Source organism: Bos indicus x Bos taurus, chromosome 15, assembly GCF_003369695.1.
Source record: "Bos indicus x Bos taurus breed Angus x Brahman F1 hybrid chromosome 15, Bos_hybrid_MaternalHap_v2.0, whole genome shotgun sequence".
In the NCBI taxonomy this organism is placed as follows: Eukaryota; Metazoa; Chordata; class Mammalia; order Artiodactyla; family Bovidae; genus Bos; species Bos indicus x Bos taurus.
In genome coordinates this window covers 64,081,652-64,107,626 of record NC_040090.1, presented here as the reverse complement: position 1 = coordinate 64,107,626, position 25,975 = coordinate 64,081,652, and the positions used below count along the sequence as shown (strand labels likewise).

At 36.4% G+C, this 25,975-nt stretch overlaps 1 protein-coding gene across 4 annotated transcripts in view; it reads left to right on the top strand.

The window, feature by feature from the left end:
• ZC3H12C (zinc finger CCCH-type containing 12C) overlaps positions 1 to 25,975 on the top strand; it is a 72,880-nt gene that overhangs the window by 19,249 nt on the left and 27,656 nt on the right. For 2 of the 4 annotated variants that reach the window (XM_027563808.1, XM_027563811.1), the window contains exon 2: positions 15,765 to 16,513. In XM_027563808.1, coding sequence (XP_027419609.1) covers positions 15,765 to 16,513 — 749 coding nt within the window. The other 2 variants (XM_027563809.1, XM_027563812.1) reach the window with 2 other exon arrangements.

The window sequence follows — 25,975 nt, the reverse complement described above, 5'->3', positions numbered from 1 at the left end:
GAGAGAGTGTGTGTTACGGTGTCAGTTCTTATGGCCATTACATTATGAGATCTCTCTCTTGCTCATCCTGTTTTCTGTGAACACCATGCTGGAATATGCTCTGTCCTAGAACTTCTAGTAAGGGGTCCGGTACAGGTTTCAGAATACCAGTAAATTAGATATTAGAAATAGTGGTGCATATATAGGAACACATGGCCCAGTCTAATCTAGTTCCCTTTGGTACATGGGGCAATTACTTTGTCACTGAGAAGTTTGGGTAGAATACCATATCCCTTTTCTAACATTAGCAAAATCGTGGTACCCAAATGTGGCAAAGCAAGTAAATTAAAAAAAAAACAAAACTAACAAGTTAGTCTTATGATTATTGATGTAAAAATTCATAGGGCAGTATCAGCATATATACTATAATCCTCCAAAATGTTTTGATATTGGTAAATGTTAATTTAGTTCACAATATTAGTAACTCAAAGATGATTATGATCATCTTCAGTTCAGTTCAGTCGCTCATTCATGTCCGACTCTTTGCGACTCAATGAATTGCAGCACACCAGGCCTCCCTGTCTATCACCAATTCCCAGAGTTCACTCAAACTCACATCCATCAAATCGGTGATGCCATCCAGCCATCTCATCCTCTGTTATCCCCTTTTCCTCCTGCCCCGAATCCCTCCCAGCATCAGAGTCTTTTCCAATGAGTCAACTCTTTGCATGAGGTGGCCAAAGTACTGGAGTTTCAGCTTTAGCATCATTCCTTCCAAAGAACACCCAGGACTGATCTCCTTCAGAATGGACTGGTTGGATCTCCTTGCAGTCCAAGGGACTCTCAAAAGTCTTCTCCAACACCACAGTTCAAAAGCATCAATTCTTTGGCGCTCAGCTTTCTTCACAGTCCAACTCTCACATCCATACATGACTACTGGAAAAACCATAGCCTTGACTAGACGGACCTTTGTTGGCAAAGTAATGTCTCTGCTTTTGAATATGCTATCTAGGTTAGTCATAACTTTCCTTCCAAGGAATTCCAAGGTCTTTTAATTTCATGGCTGCAGTCACCATCTGCAGTGATTTTGGAGCCCCAAAAAATAAAGTCTGACACTGTTTCCACTGTTTCCCCATGATCATCTTAATGTATCATATTAATTCAATCCATATTTTAAATTTTTTTCCCTAAATCTTTCATGTAGAAGGAAAGCATACTTCTATAAGGAACTTTCTAAAGGCTGTATATTGTGTGGTATGTAAATGTATAGCTCTATATACATATAATTACATATAGGTACAGAGGATGAGATGGCTGGATGGCATCAGCAACTCGATGGACATGAGTTTGAGTGAACTCCGGGAGTTGGTGATGGACAGGGAGGCCTGGCGTGCTGCGATTCATGGGGTCGCAGAGTCGGACACGACTGAGCAACTGAACTGAACTGAACTGAGCACTTATTGAGTGCTTACTTTGTGCCTGGCACTGTTCCAGTGTTAAGTGTTTTGTATATGTTAACTCATAAATCTCAAAACAACTATTTATTTACAGCTGAAGCATGAAGAGGTAAATTTGCCCAACATGATATAAAAGTATGTTTTGTGTGTATGTGTATGTACAACCTAACGAGCCATCAGTGTGATGTGCTGTATGCTAAGTATAATGCTTGAGAGTAAAACACTAAAGACATTCCCATTAATATCAGGAACATCACAAAATAATCACTGTTAACGCTGCAATGTAATTAGACAGAAGTATGGGGCAACAGATATAAAAATTGGTAAGAAAGAGGCAATCTGATGATTTTACATTCTTATATATGCCTGGAAAACCCAAGAGCCTCAGTGAAGCACTAATAGAAACACTGAGTTCCCTGAGATACCTCAGTCACTAAAGTTTCATATATGTGAATAAAATAAGTATTTTTTTAGACACCAACAATAACTAGTTAGAAAATATGAGGGAAGGAAAAAACCACCATTCATAGCAAGAACAAAAGCAAACTATTTTAAGACAAGTTTAAAAAGAAACTTATAAGCCCACTACAAAGAAATCTAGGGAACTATATTGACAGAGGAAATTTCAATAAATTATTCCTGATTAAACAATATAATCTTTCATGCTTTTTAAGCAAGTATTACTGCAACACACTCTCCATCAAACTCCCATTAGCTTTTTGGTTGAAACTTGTCAAAACAGTTCTTAAGTATCTGGAAGCACATACATGCAAAAGATTCTCCTATGATTCAAATGGTGTGTAAAGTTTTGAGAAGCGTTGCCCTGCAAAGCTCTTCATGATGTGGCTTCCCTGGACCTCGCCTTTCTGACTTCACTTTCTGACTCCTCCCCTTGCTCGCCTGCCACCAGTCATACAGGCCACCTTGCTGTCCTGCGCTCATCTCAGAGCTTTGTACTTAGCCCTGTGTCCTCCTTTTACACCTTCCTTCCACTTCATTTTGGTATCTGCACAGACACCACCTTATCAGAGAAGGCCTCCCTGATTAAAAGTTTCTCTGTAGTATCTATTGTCACCTGACATGTGTTTATTGTTTGCATCCTCTCCCTCTGTGAACTTGCTGAGAGAAAGGACTGGCTTTGTTCCTGCTGTATCCCCAGGACCTGGCACCTAAGAGGTGCCCATTTGCCAAATGAAACTGGCATTAAAAATTACAGGTTCGGTCACTAAGAATTCTGAGGAGAGAGTGAAATTACAGTCAATCTTGTTTTTCCTTGAACAGTTTGCCCTTGAATATCACAGGCAGTAGGGACACCACCCACCCTCTGTGCAGTCAGAAATTCTTCTATAACGTCAGTCGGCCCTCAGGATCCAGGGTTCCGCACCCCCGGATCAGCCATCCCAGAATCACACAGTCTCGTGGATGCATGCATTTCAAACCCGGTGTTGTTCCAGGGTCAACTGTAGCTATGTTCTGTGAAGTTACGACAAATACTGAACCACTGCTCCTGAGGAAATACAAGATTAGGGTCCTGCAAGCCTCCTGTCGGAACATTTTCATGGACCAGTCTATCCATAACCTTATTGTACATGTGGTACTGTTTGAAAAAGTGAAAGCAAAGTCGCTCAGTCGTGTCCGACTCTTTGCAGCCCATGGACTGTAGCCCGCCAGGCTCCTCCATCCATGAGATTTTCCAGGCAAGAATACTGGAGTGGATTGCCATTTCCTTTTCCAGGGGATCTTCCTGACCCAGGCATTGAACCCGGGTCTCCCGCATTGCAGGCAGACACTTTGCTGTCTGAGCCACCAGGGAAGCTAAACGGTACTGTGGTACTGTTTAGAGACACTTTATTAAGTATACACTGTCGATTCATTAACACTGAACCTATAACAGCTCTGTAACTTGTACCTGAACAAAGCTTACCTAACACGCATATTTCTTCATAAGACACATCACGTCTTTCTTGCACTTAGCACTTCAGCACTAGACTTGGGGCCCATTTAAACAGCAAATTCACCAACAGAAAGCACAAAAATGCGAAAATCATAGAGCTAACCAGTCCTTTTTAGGACACTTGTTTCAACATGAGGGATTTGTTCAGCCTCAGCTGGAATGTGTGCTTCTGGCAACTCAGATTTTTCGCCTCTCTGCACAAGCACATGGCTGTGGAATGGCTGTAAAGCACTGCACAGACCGATTTGGGGGTAAATAGATGTCAGTGAATAGGCAAGTTTGCAAGTACAGAATCTGCAAATAATGAGGACCAACTATACATCATTCTTCCAATAAGTATGTACTGTGTCTCTACTATGTACCATGCCCCCAGACATTTATCAAGTCCCAACCGTATGCCAGGCCCTGTGCAATACTCAGATAATCCAAAAATGAGTTTAACGGTATTCTGGGAAAGGTTTCAAGGCAGAGTTGGGAACCTTCCATACTAATAGGTGAGATTTTATCCTGTGAAGCTATGGAGAAAGGTATTTTAGGAGAAAGAATCTTTAAGTCAGTGTTTTTAAACTTAGCTGTACATTAGAATCACCTGGCCTATGGCCATGCTTCACCTAGACCAAAAAAAATAAACATCTCTCAGGATGAAATTCATATGCCAGTATATTTCAAATCTCCCCAGATGATTCCAGTGTGCAACCAAATTGAAGGAACTGCCTTAAATCCTCGTGTTTGGCTGGAGTGCAGGTTATGTGAAGGGAAGTAAAGAACAAATAAATCTGGTAAAGAGATTTTTGGCCCAGTTATTGAAATGCTGTAATTTAGCACATATTTATTAAGCACCTGTAGGCACTCTGCTAGTGCTGGAAATACAGCAGAAAACGAAATACAAGAATCTTTGGTCTGTTAGAGTTTATGGTTGAATTGTTTTGGCAGCTGTTTAGGATGATTCATAGTCTAGATTTAACTTATAGTATTTGGTGATTTTCATTTAGAAGGAATCTTGTCAGAATTCTAAATTTAATTGCAAATTACTATATCATCCTCTGATATGAATAGAACTCTATAAAGAAAAAATTGTGTTGTGAACTTCTGTGCTAGTCTTAGCATTTTCTAACACAACCATTAATTTTGTTAGCCTCTCAAAGAGTTTTTCAGTTTCTTGCACACTAGGACAATTATCTAAAACCAGTAGTACCATTGGAAGTACTAACTCAAGCATTTCATTTCTCATCTTACAGGAATTGGTGTATAAGAAACAACTGTCTTGATTATTAGTAAGAATTTATATTTAGATCAAACTTAACAATTAACAAAGAACTTTAATTGGGTCATAGTTGGTTTGCAACTCCTTTTATATTATTTGCTGTAAGCTACATTTTATTTTTTCCTGAGTTCCTTTATGTTCAGTGTCCTATTATACTATCTTCTAGATCATTAGCAAAAACAGAGACCCCTAGAGTCCTCTTATAATTCTGTCTGATACGGTTATTCCTTATGGTCTGAGTCTGTCAATTTCACTTTTAAACTTTTGGTCAAGCAGTTTTGAATTAGCTTGCTAAATAGTTATTTAACACCTAAAAAAGAAAAGACCTGTGCCAACCTCAGCTTGTATACATACTCTGAGCTGAAATGAAGGTGCATGAGTGAGCATGTGTGGGTGGGAAGTGGGAGGTACCATGCTATGGGGTCAGAAGGAGAGACTGGGCTTTGAGAGGAAAGTTGTAAATGTTATTATCATTCCTGTCAGAGATAAGGTGCCACATATACCATCCAGTTGTCTTATAATGCGGAGAATATGTCTTGCATATATTTCATATAAAATTATACAGTTTGGGTCAGCTTTTCCTCAGTTTCAGGGGTGCTTAATACAACTGTGTGTTTTAACATGGATGATATCATGTGCTTCATACTTCTTTTAAATCATACAGGTCCTTTTTCCCTCATGAATTTTCTCTCTCCTGCTCCCCACACAGCTGCCTTCGCAACCTAGTACATCATTTTGGGTTCATTTATATTCCCTGAGCTCTACTAAAATCTCTCATTCCTTGAATATTTGCAAGTTGTATAGGAATTGAAGATCACCTTTTTAAAAAACTTGCTTGTTTATTCGAATTTTTAAAAAATGTGACATGGAGCTTGCGGGGCCTTAGGGGAGAGAATTGCCTGGCCATCCAGTGGTTAGGACACGGTGCTGTCACTGCATGGGCCCAGGTTTGATCTCTGGTCCGTGAACTTCAATCCCACAAGTCAAGCCACACAGCCAAAAAAAAGAAAAGAAAAGCTAAATGGAAAGCTAGTCATTAGGAAATATTTGAAGTCGTAGGATATGGGTTATATTGTCACTTAAAGTGACTAGAAAAGTTTCTTTGTTTTTAGATCACTGAGAAAAAATTCTACTTTGTGGATATACTGTTTGTCTCTGAACCATAAAGAGAATCAAGATTTGTCTTCTCTTAGTCATATGGTGCTGAAGTATTCTTATAGTGAAACCCTAAGAATTTTGACTTGGGGAAGCATTATCTTTCTTTGTTATAGAATTGTTTCTTTTATTTTTTTAACTTTATCCCTTCATAGTATTTTTAAAGTGGTCTGTTCAGAGTTAATTTATGTAAGTCTTTTAATCACCTTTTTTTTTTCCTTAGTAGCTCTTTATAACAAAACGTTATTGAATATTGTTTTTTCCTGTCTTAGTTCTGAACCAACTGAGAAACAGACAAAGGAGCCAGGCAGATGGACATAAAAACAGCAACTCTTGTTAATGAAGCTAATGCAGAGCATGACTTAAGAGCACAGCACAAAGGGCTTAGTAACACTGAACCCCCAAATTAGAAAGATTTAATCACTCAGTCTCAGGCAGCGCTGGAGAGCAAAGCAACTCTGTGCTGTCTGCACCAGGGTGGACCCCAAGAGAAATGTGCAGAGGCAGGGGCACTTGGCTCACACAGACCCCTTCCCCAAGAGGAGTAGGAGGCCATAGGGTAACTCCAAGGGATGCCTCTCTAGTCAGGAAGTTGGGGCAGAGAAGGGGAGACCAAGAAGAGACCTCTCATGCCTGCCAGGCCTGAGCTTATTACTCAGTTGCACAGCTGCCCTGAATATTGAAAGCAGCCCCCATGGCAGAGCCAGGGCTGTGGAAACACTGCAGATCACTGCGGGCTCTTTGATAAGCTCACCCTGTTCACCAGGAGAAATAAAAGCTAGCAGGGAGCATTTTGTTCATGTGAATGCCTGCATTCAAATTTGCAGGAGCCCATTTCTTTACTGGTCCTGTTTTTCAGATGTCTTCTAGATAGCAACACACTGCTAGGTACCATATAGGTTTTTTTTCTGAATGGATTAGGAAGATTAAATGGATCTGCCCTCAAGGAGCTTACAGCCTGGTTCATAAGTAAATGCTATATTGTGCAGTACAGACTATTCATGTTATAGAAATTCAGTAAAAACCAGACTGGTCCAAGAAGATTTTATGGAAAAGTAAGCCTTGAGCTGGAATTAGAACAAATATGATGTGGGTAGGTGAGGCTGTGCAAGAGAACATGAGTGAAGGGACCGTTGTTTCAGCATCTGTGACTTCAACCTTAATTGAAGTGGGAAATAAGATGACAGAGCTTAGGGGAGCCCCCACTGTAAGGGGAGTCTTGAGAACAACCCAGAGGACAAGAGATGTGGTCTACTGCTGAGATTTTTTTTTTTAAACCTAAGAGTGGTGTCAGTGAAAATTACTTTGGCAGGGATGTACTTAGGGAGTATAGAAGGAAGGAGATAAATTAAGAAACAAAAGTAATCTAAGTCTAAGGAAATGAAATATAGTAAGGGTCTCTCATGCCCATCTGACTTACTACATATATAATAACTGTCATAGGTTAGAGAGTAGTCCCTGATTGATTTTGCTCCATTCTTTTACACTGGGTGCATAAGTTAGGTTTTTGGTTAGTTGGTGGTTGTTGTTGTTTAATTAATAAGAGTTTTTTGTTTAAATTTAATCTTTCAAACTTCTAGAGACAGTTGGGAAGATTTGAATTAATAATCTTATTTCAGTGGTGGTGTTGTGAGGATCAAAAGAGATTGTAGATTGAAGGAGAAAAAAATGCATACTAGGAGAAAGGTTCCAGGAAGCCAGGTTGGATCACCCCTGACAAAGAAAATTGATGCCAACACCAGCATGACAGCCCACGTGTTTCCCACTCATACCTCAGCCAACAGTTGAATTCTCAAATGTTAGGAAAGCCTTTGACACTGACAGATTTTAGTATTACAGCCTGATACAGCTGTTTGCATTTTCTCTGCAACTGGGAGTAGAGCAGGACCATTGGACTCAAAAAGGCTGGGGAGGGCCTCTGTTCACCTACAGGTGTTTTAATGTGCTTATCAAGTTATCCAATACTAGCAACCAGCATAGTCTAAATACCACAGCAGGATCTGATTAGCTTTTTCAGATCACTGCCTTTATTTGCTGTTTGCAAAAAAGCTTAATCCAGTCCTAGGGATCAGGCTTCCCACTGAGCCTGTGGGTAGTTTTCTCTCATTCTTTGTGTTCACAGTGGCAGGAATTAGTGAGAGGATTCCTCCTCCTCCTGAATTAAAGCTATAAAGTAGTAACTATAGTAGCAATGGGGAAAAAGAGAAGAAAGAAAGTCCAAGGGAAAGAGGGACTGTCTGTTCATACTAAAGAGTGTCTTTTTTATATACAAAAGGGAAAAGGGTTCAATGTAAATTCATAAATATTGACCTCACTATCTCTAGTCAGTACATAGCTTATGTTTTATTTGGTTTTAGTTAACAACTTTGCATGAATATATATTATATTTTTTATCTTGATCTTATTTAATCAAATTCAGTTTTACCAAAAGTCTATTTATTAACTATACTAGTGGCCTTGATTTATCTTTCGTACCTTTTACTCATGAGATTTTTTTTTTTAAGTACCAGCACACCACCAAAAAAAAAAAAGATAAAATTCTAACTTTTTTGATTCCTGTAGTGTTCATATGCATAAAATTTGAACTCTATGAAATTCACTTTATAATTTTCAATAAACTCTAATATTAGAAATGCTTTATATTGATCTCTAGTGGCTGTATGAAATTAGGCCATGGGTGTAACTGTTGCAAAAACATTGCTGTAATCCTTGGTAGAAAAAGAATAATTCTTCCTTTAGAAATTAGTTTGATACTTAGAATCTAATCATTACATTTAGTTTAAAAGTATTTCCACAAATTTTAAAATTTTCTAACATTTTTAGAATGACATACTTCCATGGAATATTAAGTTCTTTTTGAGGAAAAATATCTGTAGACAAACAATGACCTACAAACACCATACTTCATATTTTAGTTTTCTTTCTGGAAATACCACTAATTTTTAGGCTTTTAGTAGGCATACGGAATGTTTTCAGTGAGGTAGCTGAAAAATTTTAACCGTATAGAGTATATTTTCCTCTTATTTTGTAAACAGAAAGCATCTATTTGACTTAAATTTGACTGAGTACAATAAAGACACGCCCAAGAGTCCCAACCAATATTAACTTTTTTCTAAGTTTTCTCAAATGGTCCTGTGAGTAGTGTCTATATATTTGTATGTGAGAAGAGAGATTGATTTAGATTGATTGAGATTGTTTGGGGTGCCTTAGCCAAATTTTATACCTGTACAGTGCTTGATTATGTAACGGGAAAGCCTAACCTCGGCTTCAATGAGCTTATATCAGAAAATTGTATTTTAAGAGGAGTTTGTTGCCTTCAGTCTTCTAATTTGCACTGGAATAAAAGAGGATGTGTGTGTGTGTACGTGTGTGTGTGTGTGTGTGTGTGTTCTACATCACATAAGCAAGTAGTAGAACAGCTATAGATATTGTTTAGTAAGGAAATATTCTCACAACACCTGATGGTGTTTAAATTTTGATTGAATTTTCATAATCAGAGACCACTCAAGATATAATTTATGCAGCTCTCAAAAGCAGATAGTCCAGAACATTATAAATACTCTAGTCTGGCAATCTTTGAAATAAATCAGGATAACAAGCTTCCTCACTGACAGGGATGATTTCTGTATACTTGGTGCCCTTGTAAAATATTTCAATGTTTCTTCTTTGTAAATAACTTTGTTACTTGTTCCTGAACTGAAATTTATACATCTTACAAATTTTATGGAATACAAATACAACACATAACATCATGTTGTATATTAAAGCATAATGAAAGATCTTTCTTTCATTACATGATTAGTTTCGATAATAAAATAATTTTACACTATTTGACACAAAGTGGGTCATTTTGGTGGTTTTAGATTGAAATTAAATAGTTTTGTCTAAATATTCAGTTTGGATGACTCACTTGGCATAAAGTTGGACCAGACTTGCTTTATTTTACTACATTGTACTTCTAATGAACTTTTAAAAATCATTTCTGTTTATAAGCTCTTAAACCTTTTTCTTTTGCAATCTTACTTTCATCATCTCTGTTTTATTGTCTTGCAACAAATCAACCAATACTTAACAAATATTTTATATTTCCTAGTATTTCCAGGGAAGTAGTTCTACTCTAACCTCTGTCTCATTTCCCCTGTAAATCATTTATTAAAGAAAAGGGGTTACTGCAGTAGTTAATTACTACTTTGACACACCTCATTTTCTTTTTTTCCTCAGAAACAAAAAACTCAAAGACTAGAGGATAGTCTAAACTTTTAGGAAACATGCAACTTTTACTACTTTAAAATATAATTGGTTTCTTTGTTTTGTTTAAAAACAAGGAGGAAAAGCTGAAGTCTGCCCAAGCCAGGTGTTTCTTGTTGGCAGCCTGCTCCCTAATGACTCTGCTCTCAAAGAGCAGCTGCCTACTAGCCAGCTTTGTATGGCCTATTGTTGCTGCACACCCCCTCGTTAATACACAGGCTGCCCGGGGCAGCCCCAAGAATGACATCAACTTGCTTATCTTAGAAACCTGCGAACCTGACGCAGGGTGCTGAGGTTGGCTTGCATCTGCCTGGCCGACTAATTGTGAGCTTTCTGGCCTGTGATTGGCTGTTATTCCACTCGGTAATAGGTTAAGCAAAGACATTGCCATTCCATCTGTTCACTCATTCATTGTTCTTCTTGCCTGCCTGGAAGTCTGCAGCTAAAATTGTGTTAAGGAGTTACTCCTGAAGCTGCTACAGAAACCAATGTCTTTGTATTTTCCTGTGAACGTGAGTATATGTGCTACTTAATGCCTTGGAAGTTAAACTTTGCTAAATATTCAGAATATTACTTTGAACTCTGTTAAGGATAGAATGCACACATTTGAAAGGCTACCAATTGTTACATAGTGCCAAAATACCAGAAAATGTAATTCTTTCTGTAAAACATGTCTGTGAAGCAGACTTTACATTTTTATGTTCTGCAGTTATATAAATGATTACTTACAGTTTCATAAACATTTGCAAGACAGTAGGCATGTAAGTAACCATTTGTACTTAAAGATAAGTTAAAATATTATGATATTTTGATAAACAGTGAATTTAGATTTTATCTTCTTGTCGCATTCCTAGTTTCCTTAAGGTGTCACTGTCAGACCTAGATGCTGCAAAATGATAGTAAGATTTGATAGATTTTTCAACTGTCTTAAAAATCTAGCTTGGGGAGATGGATTGCTGTTTGATGTTTCATCTTGTTGTAATTATGATGATTAAGCATTCATTTGCTTTGTCAGCAGTTTCAGTACTCATGTATAGTTTCATGAGTTTCTTCCCACTTTTTTTTTTTTTTTTGCTTGCATTAGTTTTAGATATGAGATTAAAGACGTCTCTTAGAGAACTGTTGCTTTCAAGAGATCTGTAATGGGGAAGGGAGGAGACAAAGACTTTCATCTATCAGTTGGGAGGAAAAGAAAGAGCATAAAGGGTTAAAAAAGAGGTTTTCCTTTCTACCACATGCCCTATTGTGTGAGCATATGCGTAAGTCTATTGAAAGTTTTCAGAAGATGGGCAGGCCACCAGTTGCTGGTCTCCTGCAGTTCCAGTAGACATCTGTTGCCCCAGAGCATTAACCAATCTGTTCAAAGGGACATCCTTCTTTTGTTAGCTAGAGAGATGCAGACAACAGCACTCACTGAAATACAATGGTAATTAAATACACAGAGACTACAGCAGTAGGTATTTATTACATATTCATTATTTTATTTTCATTGTTCTCCTACTATTACCATTTGGATAACAATCAGAACCCACTTTATGGCATTGTAACTCGATGTTACAAACAAACAACTTGATTTAACAAGTTTATGGTCTAATATTCCTGATTAATATGATGCTCTTTAGAATATAAAAATATTTTTTTACTGGATTTGAGATAAAGGATTATCTAAGTTATCTAATGAGAACTTTAAGAAAAGCTCACTAAATGGGGAAAGCTTTGTGTATGCAGCAGATTTTTAGTAAATAGCCATTGTATCATAAATCTGCTTTCAGCTAGTATAAAACTTCTTTTTGGCAATTAAATAATTGTTTATACTTTATCATCAACAAAATTAGCATGACATTTTAGTTCTTTTTCAACATATAATATTATTTTTTAACTTACTAGGCCTTCAGCAAGAAAAATTGTTCATTTCCAATACAATATTTGAAGGAAATCTAAAGCTCTGTGAGTGCAGAAATCTGTTCTTAGACTATTAGATGTTTCCCTAGTACCTTTTGTGTTCATGAATATAGTATATATAAGGACCAGTCATAACGGGTCTCTGATAGAGAGCCTAAATGTTAAGCTGTATTCTTGGAGTTTTTTGATAACTGTGGGAATATAAACACTGACCTACTTTGTGTATGAGACTATCTAGGCTGCTCCTTCATGAAATGAGGAAAATTACCCTTGTTAATAGATGATTAAAGATGATTTATATGTGTTTGCATTTCAAATGGCAAAACTTAAAAGTTCATGGTTTAAAAACTGAGGAGAAAAATATTTTCTTCCTTGCATGTAATAGTAAATTTTGTGATGTTTTTGGAATCTTTGCTAAATATTTTCAAAATTATATTGGTCATTTTTAAGGCACTGAACACAAATTAAGATCATATACCATTCTTTGTTCTAAGATGTCTTATAATAAAAATTCCTTGTAAAGTTTTGCACATTACATTAAGTAATACTGCAGTCTATGAAACTATTTTTGTTGGCTTTTAAATTTTAAGAATAGCATTTAATTTTTTTTTGACTGGATTTCAAAATATTGCCAATTTTTCTTAGTGCCATATTCGTTCAGGGCAATCTTTTACTAATTACAAGTAAATAAGAAAGCATTTTAGAGATTAAAGTTTTAAAAACCAAATCTTTACCATTTGGGTCAGTAAAAATAAGTTATTTCAAATTTATATTATGTAATGGAGAAAATATATGCATCTTACAGGTCTGGTAATTAAACTTATTTGTTGTTATATGTACTGTTTCATATTTAGTCTGTTGATTTATAGGAACTAAAAATTATTTAATTGCTTGCTTGGTACAAGATGACATTGGATAACATTCTTTGAGGTAACCAGTGAAATCTGGAAGATGAAGAGAGGCCTGTCAGTGTGAAAAAAAAGTTCAACCAGAATATTTTAAAAGAAAAGTTGTTTTGCCTAACAAAATTAGGTATAAATTTTTTGAAGTAGTGTAAATCAAGCTTACACTTATACCTAATATTAAAAATCGTGTTAGCTTACTTGGAAACATTTTAGTTTCATAGTACTTATATGAATTATCACAAGCTAAAGGTGTGGTATTCACTCAGTACAAATGAGTTTTATCTAGCTTAATATTATAAAAAGGAAACAACTGATAATACCATTTTATCCCTATCTAATCATTATAGTCCTATAATAAAATTACACAGAGCAGATTTACATAGTGTTACCAACACTTTTAGTATGAGACTGAAAGTGATAACAGAAAAGATTTAAATACGTTTTTAGGCTGGTTAATTTTCAGTTTAAAAACTTTATAATATCTGGTTTTACTTCAACAAATGTGAAAATTCTTTAAACATAATATTTCATTCTAATGTTCCCCACTGGCTGTATTTTTCATAAAGTGTTCATTTTGTTTAAAACAGTCCAAAAGAAAAACATTACAGCTCAATATTAAAATAATATTTCCTAGTTCAATTCAGGGATTTGGTCGGTGAATCATTATCTTGACGAATTATCTCACAACAGCACTTATGCAAAATCCAAACTTTTTAGGGGAGATCAAAAATGTTGCCCATTAAATACACTTCCTGCAGTCAGAGCAGATTGTGAGGTTTACAGAACAATGATGTCGGAGCTTCCAGATTGGTTTGGCAGCTGCATTGTTCTCAGAGGGTAAACCAGACGCACTTAAGTCCCAGTCTCTTTTATAGGCTTTTGTTCATACCAAATTATTCTTTCACTGTGCTAGCATTCATGATGGCACGTTGAAAGAGTGCCGCTTAGCAACCAGCTCTGGTTGCCAGGCAGCCCAGCTTCCAATAGGTTTTCCTTGTTTAAGATACTTTTGGTGGAAGCTCTACCAAGGCCACAATACAGATTTTTTTTTTTAACTGTATCCCTTTATTAGAATGCTGTTGTGATTTGTTGCTTGCATTATGGTGTCAGTATATTACAGTAGTTAATAAATCACTGAGTATAAAAATTTGCTTTCAAAATCCCTTCCTTTAATTCTAGTAATTGGGCTCATGCACATCCATATTAATAGAAAGAAATTGAAATGGATACAGCTTCATAATAGAGCAGATGTATATAGAGGTCTCCCGAGGAAAATTTCTTTTTTTATCATTTGTGCAATCAGAAGCAAAGAGAGGGTGATGTTTCTTTAAAAACTAATGAATGCCATATTAGAACAATGATATTAAAGTTATCTGTCTTCTCAAGGGATAAAACCTGAAGAAACTCCTGTGGAAATGTGTAGGAGTTCTACACTGGAGGGATTTTAAGTGTACTGTTATCAAGCTAAAGATTCCATGGTCTCTTCTCTAGTATTTACCATAGTTAATATAATTTATTTCATTATGTAGAAATATTTCACTCTGTAATAATTTAATCAAATGCATTCAAATGTGCAGCTTCTTAGAAAATCACTTAGCATTTTCTCTTAGCATTTATATATCTTCTTTCTACTGTAAATAAGATGTTGAGGAACTGTAGAATAAGATGTTTTTCCAATTTCCTTTTTTAGATTATTTAAATAGGTGTTTTATGACAGTCTCAAATTCAGCTGCCACTGGCTTACTAATGTTAATCATGGATAGAACACTGAAATTGCCTTAATAAGTAAACTACTGATGTGCATATTGTCCCTCCAGTGAAGCACAAGAGAAAATAATTTTATTTTGCTAACCTGTTCCTGGTAGAGAAATAATGATGAATCTCAGTAGACTCTAAAGAAACTAGTAAAATGACAAAAGTGTTTTAAACGTAAAAGCATTCCTGCATGCGGAAAGTAGAAGAAAAGATGACTTTAGCCAAATGCAGATGCAGTTAAGTAATTATCTAATGTGACACACAAGTATTTTCTGCCATAAAATTCAATAAATTAGAATAACATTTATTCACTTATTCAGTGTACTTAATTATCTGCCGCTAATGAAATATATTCCTATACTTTCTATAATTGTGCTAGAATAAGAGCTTTTCCCTCTGGAATGAAAGAGACCACTCTTTGGCACTTAATAAGGGTAGCACAGTGTTGAGAGTTGTATTCTGTTACTATGTTCAGGATTCACAAAATAAAGATTATTACGGCAAAAATATTCACTTCTTAAGTGGAATATAATTCACTTTGTAATTATTTCATTCCTTGTTGGCTCTTGTAGAATCTGTGGTCCTTTATTACCATACCTAAATTATTTTTGAAAGTCTTTAGATTAATCCAAATTAACAGCTTTTAAATTATAGTAAGTTAATGTTTTCCTTTTCACATGGCTTTCTCTTTAAAAGAATTTTTGCAAATTTTTGTGAATTCTTTTAGAGAAAATGCATATAACCTGTCATAGCACATCTAAAATATGCTTTTTTTTATTATAATATTCTGTGTGTCACTGTAGAAACAGGCCTTTCTAACTCTGGGAAAATCTCTTCTATCTAGATTGAGAAGCAGCATGATACTGTGGAGAAAGCAAGGGTTTGGAAACCAGACAAAACTGGGTAAAAAAAAATCAGTTCCTCCACTTATTTACTTTGCTGCCTTGGAGGGAATACTTAGCCTTTCTAATTCCTAACTTCATTGTCTGAAAAAGACACGATACTATCTTGGAAGTGTGTTACGAGTAATGAGAGGACGTAGACGAAACAAAGTTGATATTCAGTAGTTTGGTAACTCCCAACTTTTTTGAACCAGAAATGAACCAGTAAATATGAAATTCTAAATATTCTACATTTTTCTCTAGGAATACGGGGTGCTTTGCATTCAAGAATACAGAAAAAACAGCAAAGTGGAGTCAAGTACACATAACAGCTTCATGGGCTTGAAGGATCATCTGGGGCATGACCCAGGCCACCTTTATGTGGAGAGCGCTGACCCACATTTAAGTACATCTGTACCTTGGTCAATGGTAGAAAAACCAACAATGGATAAAGTTAATTCTGGCAAGGAAGAAAAAGAGGTGTCTGAAGAGAATGCGAGCTCTGGTGACTCTGAAGAAAGCACAAATTCTGATAATGAGTCAGAACAATTGAGTAGCATTTCAGTAGAGCCATGCTTATTAACCAAGACTCACAGACAGCTATGTAGGTCTCCATGTTTAGAGCCTCACATACTCAAATGCAGTGAAATATTGCAAGACTTTAAACCTGAAGAGTCCCAGCCATCCAAGGAAATGAAAAAACCCCCTGATGTGGTGCGAGAATACCAAACAAAACTGGAGTTTGCACTGAAGTTAGGTTATTCTGAAGAACAGGTTCAACTTGTGCTAAACAAACTTGGTACTGATGCTTTAATCAACGATATTCTGGGAGAGCTTGTCAAACTTGGAAATAAAAGTGAGGCTGAACAAACAGTTAGTACACTTAACATTATAATGCGGGAAACGTCTTCCCTGGAATCTCAGCGTTCTGAATCTCCAATGCAAGAGATTATAACAGATGATGGGGAAAATCTGAGACCAATAGTTATCGATGGCAGCAACGTGGCAATGAGGTAAGTGGGGAAATCTTCATTCATTATTACTAAACAATCTTTAAAACATATTTCTAATTTTGTGACCATTTCTCTTAATGTCAAAGTTGTTCTTCATCCCAGCATTAGCTTCCATATTTCTAATTGTGTCTTTCTTAGTTCTCACTCTTACTTCCAGAGTGGTCAGCCATTCTCACCTCATTTGTCCCTAAATAAAAGACTTCCTTTTCCCCAGAAATGTTTCCCCCCCCTCATCTGGCTAACTTTACTGTGGTATAAAAATTAGCACATATCCCAGTATAAAGTTAAATATTAGTTTTAATTGAAGAACTTGAGTATGATCATATTGAACAGTTTTGGAGTCTAGAGGGATAGATGGCCTATTTCTCTACAAAGTCAAATAACCAAAATCCCAGTTCTTTGAGAAGATTTTTTTTTTTTTTAATTTGGGAACAAAGCCATAATTTCAGGTGTTTGTTTTTTTTTTGTTATTGTTGTTGTTGTTGTTCCACTTAAACATAATTCAAAAATAATTTTTTAGGATTTTGATGGCTTAAAATGTAAAGTGAGTCTAAATTCAATTTGTATATAGTTAACTGTCCACAATGTTCAGAATACTATGGGGATATAAAAAGGTATCGGTTCTTCTTTCAGAAAGCTTAACATTTCATATATCGTTTCTCAAAGTGATCTGAGAATAACTACCAAAGAATCATTGGGGAAACTTGTGCTAACTTGTGTGCATTCTAGAGCAGTGCTTGTTCAATGGCACAATAAAAAACAAGTAAAATGAATATGAAAAACATTTTCGCTAGGCTAATAGAGACAAAATATTATTTCAATATATGTCCAATAAAAAAAATTGTTAGAGATATTTTGGCATTATTTCTTTCATATTAAGTGTTAAAATTGGGTATCTTACAGCACATCTCAGTTCAGACTGACCATACTACAGATGCTTAATTTGTAGCCTGTGTCTACATATTAGACAGTGTAGTTCTAGAAACTGCCAAGTCCACACATAGACCTACCAAGTCTAGATCAAGGTATAGCCCAGCCATCTCCTTTTCTAACAAATACCCCCACTGATAATGGTGCCTACTAAAATTTGAGAACCACTGTTTTATAGGAGTTAGCAAGCATTTCTGCATAGGGTATGAGAAGGATTAACTTGTAATCCTCAAAATAATACTGCTTCCACTTGATGGAAAGGGAAAGGGGATCTTTCATTTATAAGCAAACTTGCCCAAGGTAAAATGTAATTCACATCCAAATATGTCTGACTTCAGAGTCTATACATTTTTCACCATCTAATGAAAGGTGTAAAGCAAGTTAAAAATGTTCAAGTCAGATTTTCCAAAACCTCAAATACCAAGCTAGAGAATTTAAACTTGGCTCTGAGCCACAGGTAACTGACAATCTTTGAGGAGGGAAATGTCAAGAGTAGAGCTGTGCCTTAAACTGATAATCTGGCCATGATATTTATAGCGGATTATAGGAGGCACAGAGAAGGCAATGGCACCCCACTCCAGTACTCTTGCCTGGAAAATCCCACGGACGGAGGAGCCTGGTGGGCTGCAGTCCATGGGGTCGCTAAGGGTCGCACACGACTGAGCAACTTCACTTTCACTTTTCACTTTCCTGCATTGGAGAAGGCAGTGGCAGCCCACTCCAGTGTTCTTGCCTGGAGAATCCCAGGGGCGGGGGAGCCTGGTGGGCTGCCATCTATGGGGTCGCACAGAGTTGGACACGACTGAAGCAACTTAGCAGCAGCATAGGAGGCAGGCGATCAAGTTGGATGCAAACAACACTTTCTAATGGAGTAAACAGGGCCATAAGTATAAAGGTATGAAGTGTACATACAACTTTGAGAAGTCCTTCAGCAAAATAATCTCTCTGTTGTTTAATCTTTCCCACACTTGGCCATGAAATGATTTTTTTTCTTACAAATAATCCAGAACTATTGAACAAGTACCTTAGCAGAGTGATAATGTGTAAAGCCAAAACACCATGGAATCACCAAACAAGTGAGTAATGAAGGAAGGCAGCCTAGAGAAACACCTGCCACCATAGCCATATGCAGCTAAAAGCAGCAGAGGGGTTTTTAACAAAATACATTTTCCAGGGCTCAACTCTGACTCAGAAGTGTATGATAGAGCTCAAATAACTCTACAGTACTTTTAAAGTGCCCAGGTATTTCTGATGCATAGTCAGTGTTGAGAACCATTCATCATGAAAAGTATGGATAGCAATAGGTCGGGAGGTGGAAAAAACTAATGATCCAGGAAAAGAGTAGTTTAGAAAATACCAGTGTTAGTAGTGCTAGTAGAACCAGAGACACACAAATGCCATCAAAGAAGAGGCTTTAAGGAGAGAATATCCTGTGGGTAGAACTGAAAAAAGATCAAGGACATGACAGCCAGGAAGTCATTGTCTTCAAGAGCCATATGGTATTAAAGATAGAAAGCTGGTTACAGTATGTCAAGAAATGAAGGACTAGAGCTACACTGTTATTCTAGAAAGTTGACAGGAAGGGAAGGAAGAGGAGGAGCTGGGAAAGGACTTTTTAGTTTTACATAAAATGAAACTATATCAGCTGAGGGGCTTGGGAGAAAGTCTTCACAACAGCAATAATATGAGTGTTCAATTTTTGAAGCAGGGTTCTCTGAAGGAGGAGACAAAAAAGACGAAAGTGGAGAATTTGGCATTGGAGGGAAAGGCACTTTGGGGTTGTCAGAACAACCTAGAGGGGAGAAACCGCATCAAAGTCCATAGAAGTGAATTCTTTTAACTGAATGTCCTTTAGATAAATGATGTCACAGTTGAATCAACTCACATGATTGAAATCTAGTTCCCAGTGGCAATTGAAAAGTGCTTTGATAACTAAAAATCTACATAAAACTCTAAACTTTTTGTATCCCAGATGATGAGATACAAAAATAAATGGCATAATGGAGGCATTTCAAACAGTCTGTTATATATAATTATCGAAAAGATACTTGTGCTGCTGCTGCTGTTAAGTTGCTTCAGTCATGTCCGACTCCATGCGACCCCATAAATGGCAGCCCACCAGCCTCCCCTGTCCCTGCGATTTTCCAGGCAAGAACACTGGAGTGGGTTGCCATTTCCTTCTCCAATGCATGAAAGGGAAAAGTGAAAATGAAGTCGCTCAGTCATGTCTGACTCTTAGTGACCCCATGGACTGCAGCCTACCAGGCTCCTCCATCCATGGGATTTTCCAGGCAAGAGTACTGGAGTGGGGTGCCATGGCCTTCAACATAATTATTGAAAACACACTTGTACCCCCACACTATTTGGGCCCCATTCTGTTCCTTTTACTATGAAGATGGAACAATGTAGATTCGGTTCTCACCTCCATCATATATTTTATTCCATCATGTAAACTGAGATGCTTCAGGCATTTCAGGAGAGAACGTGACAGCACATTTGTATTATAGCAGGATTATACTGTAAGTCACAGTGAAATGTAATACCACGCCACAACTTGGAAAGTGCCAGAACTTACGGAAATTTACAGTAAACTTGTACATTCCGCCACTTATGAGATCTACATAAAGTAAAAAAGTCATTTAGAAATGCATATCTACTTCAGATTCAAAATCTTAATTTTAACAAAAATGCAGAGAGATTTTACCCATTTTCTGTTGTATAAAATATAACAAACATGCTTTTACTTTTTAACCTAACATCCTACTCATGGTACTTTACCAAACCTGTTGTATAATAAATTTATATACATAATAAATTATAATAGGTAAATGTGAGAGTAAATTAAGAATAGAATATTTTATTTCCTTTCTGATTTCTCAAGCAGATATATTCCATACGTAAGATGAATATATTTTAATTTCATTTAAATGCTAGTAATAGTACTGATATAAGTGACTCTTTAGATGTAAATTAAAAGTAGGAAAGAAAGGCACTTTATTAAAATTACCAAAATGGGCTTTTAAAAAAGTTAGTTCTCTACACACTATGTTTGTGATTCTGAGTAACTTGTTTAAACTGTCCAACCTCAGTTTTCAGGATTCTAAAAAGGGGGGAACTCTTATCTTGCAGGCTTGTTATTAGAATTAAAGATGATCAGTACCAAGGGCCTGGCATGTAATAGGTGCTCAGTAAATTACAATTATTATTACATTATAAAGCTAGATTCTACATTTTAATCCAGAATATAGTAACTAATGTAATGAAAACTTAGTTGTTTCAGTTTTTTTATTCAACATTTCAGTTCAGTTCAGTCGCTCAGTCGTGTCTGACTCTTTGCGACCCCATGGACTGCAGCACGCCAGGCCTCCCTGTCCATCACCAACTCCCGGAGCTTGCTGAAACTCAGGTCCATCAAGTCTCAGTGACTCCATCCAACCATCTCATCTTCTGTCGTCCCCTTCTCCTCCCTCCTTCAGTCTTTCCCAGCATCAGCATCTTTTCTAATGAGTCAGTTCTTCACATCAGATGGCCAAAGTATTGGAGCTTCAGCTTCAGCATCAGTCCTTCCAGTGAATATTCAGGATTGATTTCCTTTAGGGTTGACTAATTGAATCTCCTTGCAGTCCAAGGGACTCTCAAGAGTCTTCTCCAACACCATAGAATTATGTTGAATTATAGTTAATTCAGCATTTAACCCATAGGAATTTAGCAGTTCATTTTGTTCTTATGAACCTATAGGTGTATTTTAATTCTTCATATTTATATCATCAATTGTTTTCAATGATTTCTATTTGTTTCATAAAGGAGACTTGGGCTCTTAGATCTGGGTGAACCCAAAATTGCCCAAGGATAAGCCCTATAACTGTAATATACAGCATAGTTCCCAAAATAGCAGGGATCCTGTGTTGCTTTGCAGGAAGCATACTTCTTTCAGCTTATTAATATCCCCTTACAAATGTGCCACACTGATAGAAGTTATGGGTAAGTTTCTTAAATAACCAATTCACCCAAAATTGACAAATATTCAAAAATAGAGTAAACTAATAAATTTAGCAAAAGCCCTAAATTTTTGTACCAAAGTTCTTGGTTGCTGAAATATAAAATACAATGAAATTAATATTTAGTGAAGCTGGACTAACTAGCAATTACTGACAAAAAGGTGCAGTTAATTCTTCAAAAAGCTAAAAAAATAAAAAAAACTTCTCAATAATTTTGCAAATTGGTCATTCAGCAAATAGGCCTCTTTCCACAGTAGGGCAGATACTTTGATAAGTATACCATGAAGTGTATCAGTTCAGTTCAGTTGCTCAGTCGTGGCCAACTCTTTGCGACCCCATGGGCTGCAGCACGCCAGGCTTCCCTGTCCATCATCAACTCCTGGAGTTTACTCAAACTCAGGTCCATCGAGTCGGTGGTGCCATCCAACCTCTCATCTGCTGTCGTCCCCTTCTCCTCCTGCCTTCAATCTTTCCCAGCATAAGGGTCTTTTCCAATGAGTGAAGTGTATATTCCACATTTAGACATGGAAATAAAGCATAAACAATATTTATCATATTTCTAAAATGAAATTCTAAATGATACTGTGATTTTTATTTCCTCCACATAGCTTTACCGTTCTTCAAATTCTGATTCTGTTAAAGCTGCAGTAGTTCAGCAGTGGGGTATGGAATTATTCTCTATCCACATGTATCCGATAGTTTAGTTTTTCCTTAAATGAGTCCAGTGTTTTCATTTGCCTGTGGTTTTAGGTTCAGATGACATTTCCTGCCGTTAACAAAGTACCATGTTGTGAGCTGTCAGGGAAGGGAGTGTAAGTTGGATGTCAGTGCTCTTGATTTCTTCAGTAGGCTTTCATGACCTAGTCACTAGACTTCATTAAAATTGTTTCTCTACATTCTCCTTTACCTTCTACCAAATATATGAAATAAAAGTGGTGAACAAGAAAAAAACCCAGAGCCTTATTACTTCCTCTATGCCATGTGCAGCACAGATTCTCCTGTTTCATGGAATAGAAGCTAGGCGCAGCAGCCTTCTCTATTTGATATGAACAAACTGTTGACACTCCTCCTTACCACTACTCCCTATCATTGCAATTCCTCTCTCTTGGTCAGTAAATCCAGCCTTTTGGTTTTAGAGCGAATCTCCTAACTGGTGGGTAGGCCTTATTGCTGGATGTTTGTGTAGAATATTAGGAAGATATTTTCTTTGCTAAAAATCTTAGGTGGGCCATTTTTGACCAATAGGATCCCTTCCTGTATTGCCTTATGTTTATATTTACCTTTAAGAAAGTCCACTCTATAGAGAAATTAAGAGAAGGATTTGAGCACTAAGACTGCAGACAAAGACACCTATTTATATTTGAAAATATATGCAGAAGTTAAATTGTGGACAACTTCTGGCAAAAGAACTAAGAATATTGCTTTTGTATACCAATCTAATGGCAGAGAATACAGATATAAAACAACCATCTGCTTGATCCCTACCCATCAAAAAGACTTGTCTTAGAAACCAGCTGGTGTGGCATATATCTGAACCTTACCTGGGGTGAAGAAAAACACTCCAGGTGAGTCATTGAAGTCATTTTCTTAAAGTCTAGACAGATACAGAGTCAGAATATGAACAGAAAAATGTCCAAGTTGTATTAACTTTTCTTTATATCAAGAATAGTGGACTAAGCCTACATATTTATAAAATACAAGCAGAATTTAGCAGTGTTTATAAATAGGATTTATTTATATAGATTAATCTTTCTAAAGGCACAAAAGCTTTTATGTATCTAATCTGATTTGTGAAAGTTAAATGGACTTGAGAACTCTTTTCAGTGTGAATTTGAATATTGAAGTCTATCTTGTCTAGGCTCCATAATTTGCCTTCAGCTGTTGGGTGGGTTTGCCATCCTGCTGCCTGTTTACCATTGTAGTATACAGGGCTATACTAAATCCTCCTAGACACCTAATCCAAGTTTTTGGCTTAGATTACAGATATGAGGCTACAACTTGCCAGGGTTCAATCAAAGTTGATTTTGGTTCTGAACAAAATGTCTCAAAATTATGTGCAGTGGACCTGCATAGTCCAGTATGGTGACTACTGGCTACATGTTGAGCTATTGAAATGTGCCTAATCCAAATTGAGATAGTCTGTAAATGTAAAATACATACCAGATTTTGAAAACCTAGTACAAAAATATGTGAAATATATCAACAATTTTCATGCTGAATATGTATAAAAATGATAATTTGTGATACATTGATTTAAATGAAATATATTACTAAAATTAATTTCACCTACTTTTTACTTTTTAAAAGGTAATTTTAAATTATATTTGTGGTTCACATCATACTTCTATTGGACAGCTTCTCAGTGAAATGTTTTTTAAGTCCCAACTTAGTAAGGGCTTAATCAATTAAAGGACAGCTTAATTTCCCTCTAGATGACTGTCAGCATCATAGCTTCTACTTAAGGTTAGTTGGCAGTGTCCCATTTCTTATTGTTTTAAAGAAAATCCTAGATACTACAAAAAGAATCAGAGAATCAGAACTAGTTTTTTCTGTTGTTTGATTATATCAGGGTGGAATCTGACAAAGACAGATACTAGTTCTATTCCACCGCATCTCTTTATAACCCTAAGTGTGTCTTCTACATGTCATCAGTCATGAATTTTAATACGTGGTCAGTAAATGGTCTGTAAACTTTCCTGTTATCTCATATGTGCCTATTTAAACCTTAACCTATGAAATAGCAATGTTAATAATCCCATTACATATGAATAAAGTTATTGATAATTATAAATCACCTAACTAGTGATTATAAGAAATGGGAAAAGTCACCCAGTTATAATAGGAAAAAGTGATTCAGGTTTTACATTTCTGCATCTACTTAACAGACACGTTCTCTTCAGCATCTTTAAGCTAATTGACCCACTTGGATCTAGATTAGCTAGATGTGCTTCCTATTGTTAATTCTGGCTTCAAATTGTGGGCCTTATAAAGTGAGGAAATCTTTCTACTTCCCTTTTTCCTAATCCTTTCCGATTCTCAAAACTTTGGCCACACTGCTCCGTGTCTGTATCAACAGGAAGGTAAGAGTAAACTATTTCATGTTAAGACTTCCATTGTAATTTTGGGGTTGAAATTTTCATTGTCCTAAATCAGTGATTTTTCAGACTTTTATTTTCCTTTAAAGCAGTACAATCCTGCAAATCTTAAAAGGAAGCCCACTGTTTAAAACAAACAAAGGTAGAAACGGAAATTAAAAATTCCCTTCATTGCCCCCTACAAAGGCCTCTGAGCCACACTGGGATTTCTATTTAGGACACAACTTGGTAAACTTGATCAAGTTACCTGCAACAAGGGAGCATTTTCTGGGTGTATTGCCTCCTGACCAGTAGGTTTCGGTTCAAAGTGATCTTGATGTAGTGGGAGAGAGATCAGAGAATAAAAGCTGAGTAGCTGTAAGAGTGACAAAATCAGCATAAATTGCTCCTTATGAGCCTTGAGTATAAAAAGTTCTAGATGCCCAAGGGTCAGCATATGCAATTATAGATATTTAAATACAATATGAAATTTAATTAGACTACAGTGATAGGAAGGAAAATATTCTCTTATTTGCATATTGAAGATGATATCCAGCTGCACACCTTTCTCCCTATTTAAGGGAAATGGGATAAATGTTGGAGAATTTAACAATCATTTAACAATGATAATGCATTAGTATTTGAAAGTGTTGCTTAAAATTAAAATCTATTTTCACATATTCAACATGATTTATGTGCAATGAGGCCAAAAAACTGAAAAATTAAAGTCATCAAATATTTGAAGAGCACCTAGGTATGTTAATAATTTAGTATTCAATAAATATTTTTTATTATTACTATTATATTAATATAATTAAGATAACTATATCTAAACTTGAAGGACTTAGGACTTTCAGTACTAAAGATTCAAATATGGTTTTCTAGTTTAAAAGGATACATTTTACTCATATTTTTCATTCTAAGTACTTCACTGACAAACTTGTATCCTTATCATTATATGTAGCTGATTCCCTGGTGGCTCAGATGGTAAAGCATCTGCCCGCGATGTGGGAGACCTGGGTTTGATCCCTGGGTTGGGAAGATCCCCTGGAGAAGGAAATGGCAACCCACTCCAGTACGCTTGCCTAGAAAATTCCATGGATGGAGGAGCCTGGTGGGCTACAGTCTCTGGGGTCACAAAGAGTCGGATACGACTGAGCAACTTCACTCACTCACTCATAATGACCCAATAAAGTCACAAAAGTTTTATGATCATATTTGAATATTCCAGTGGAGAGTGTAGCAAACTTATAGGTCAAGGTTTTGATTTAAATAAAAAATGATATATAGAAGCTTATAAAAAACTGATGGATTATCTTTTAGGGTTTTTTTTTTTTTTTAGTCCCCTGATTAGCTTGATCTCATTTTTGTTTATTTCCCTTGTGGCTCAGCTGGTAAAGAATCCGCCTGCAAAGCAGGAGACCTGGGTTTGATCCCTGGGTTGGGAAGATCCCCTGGAG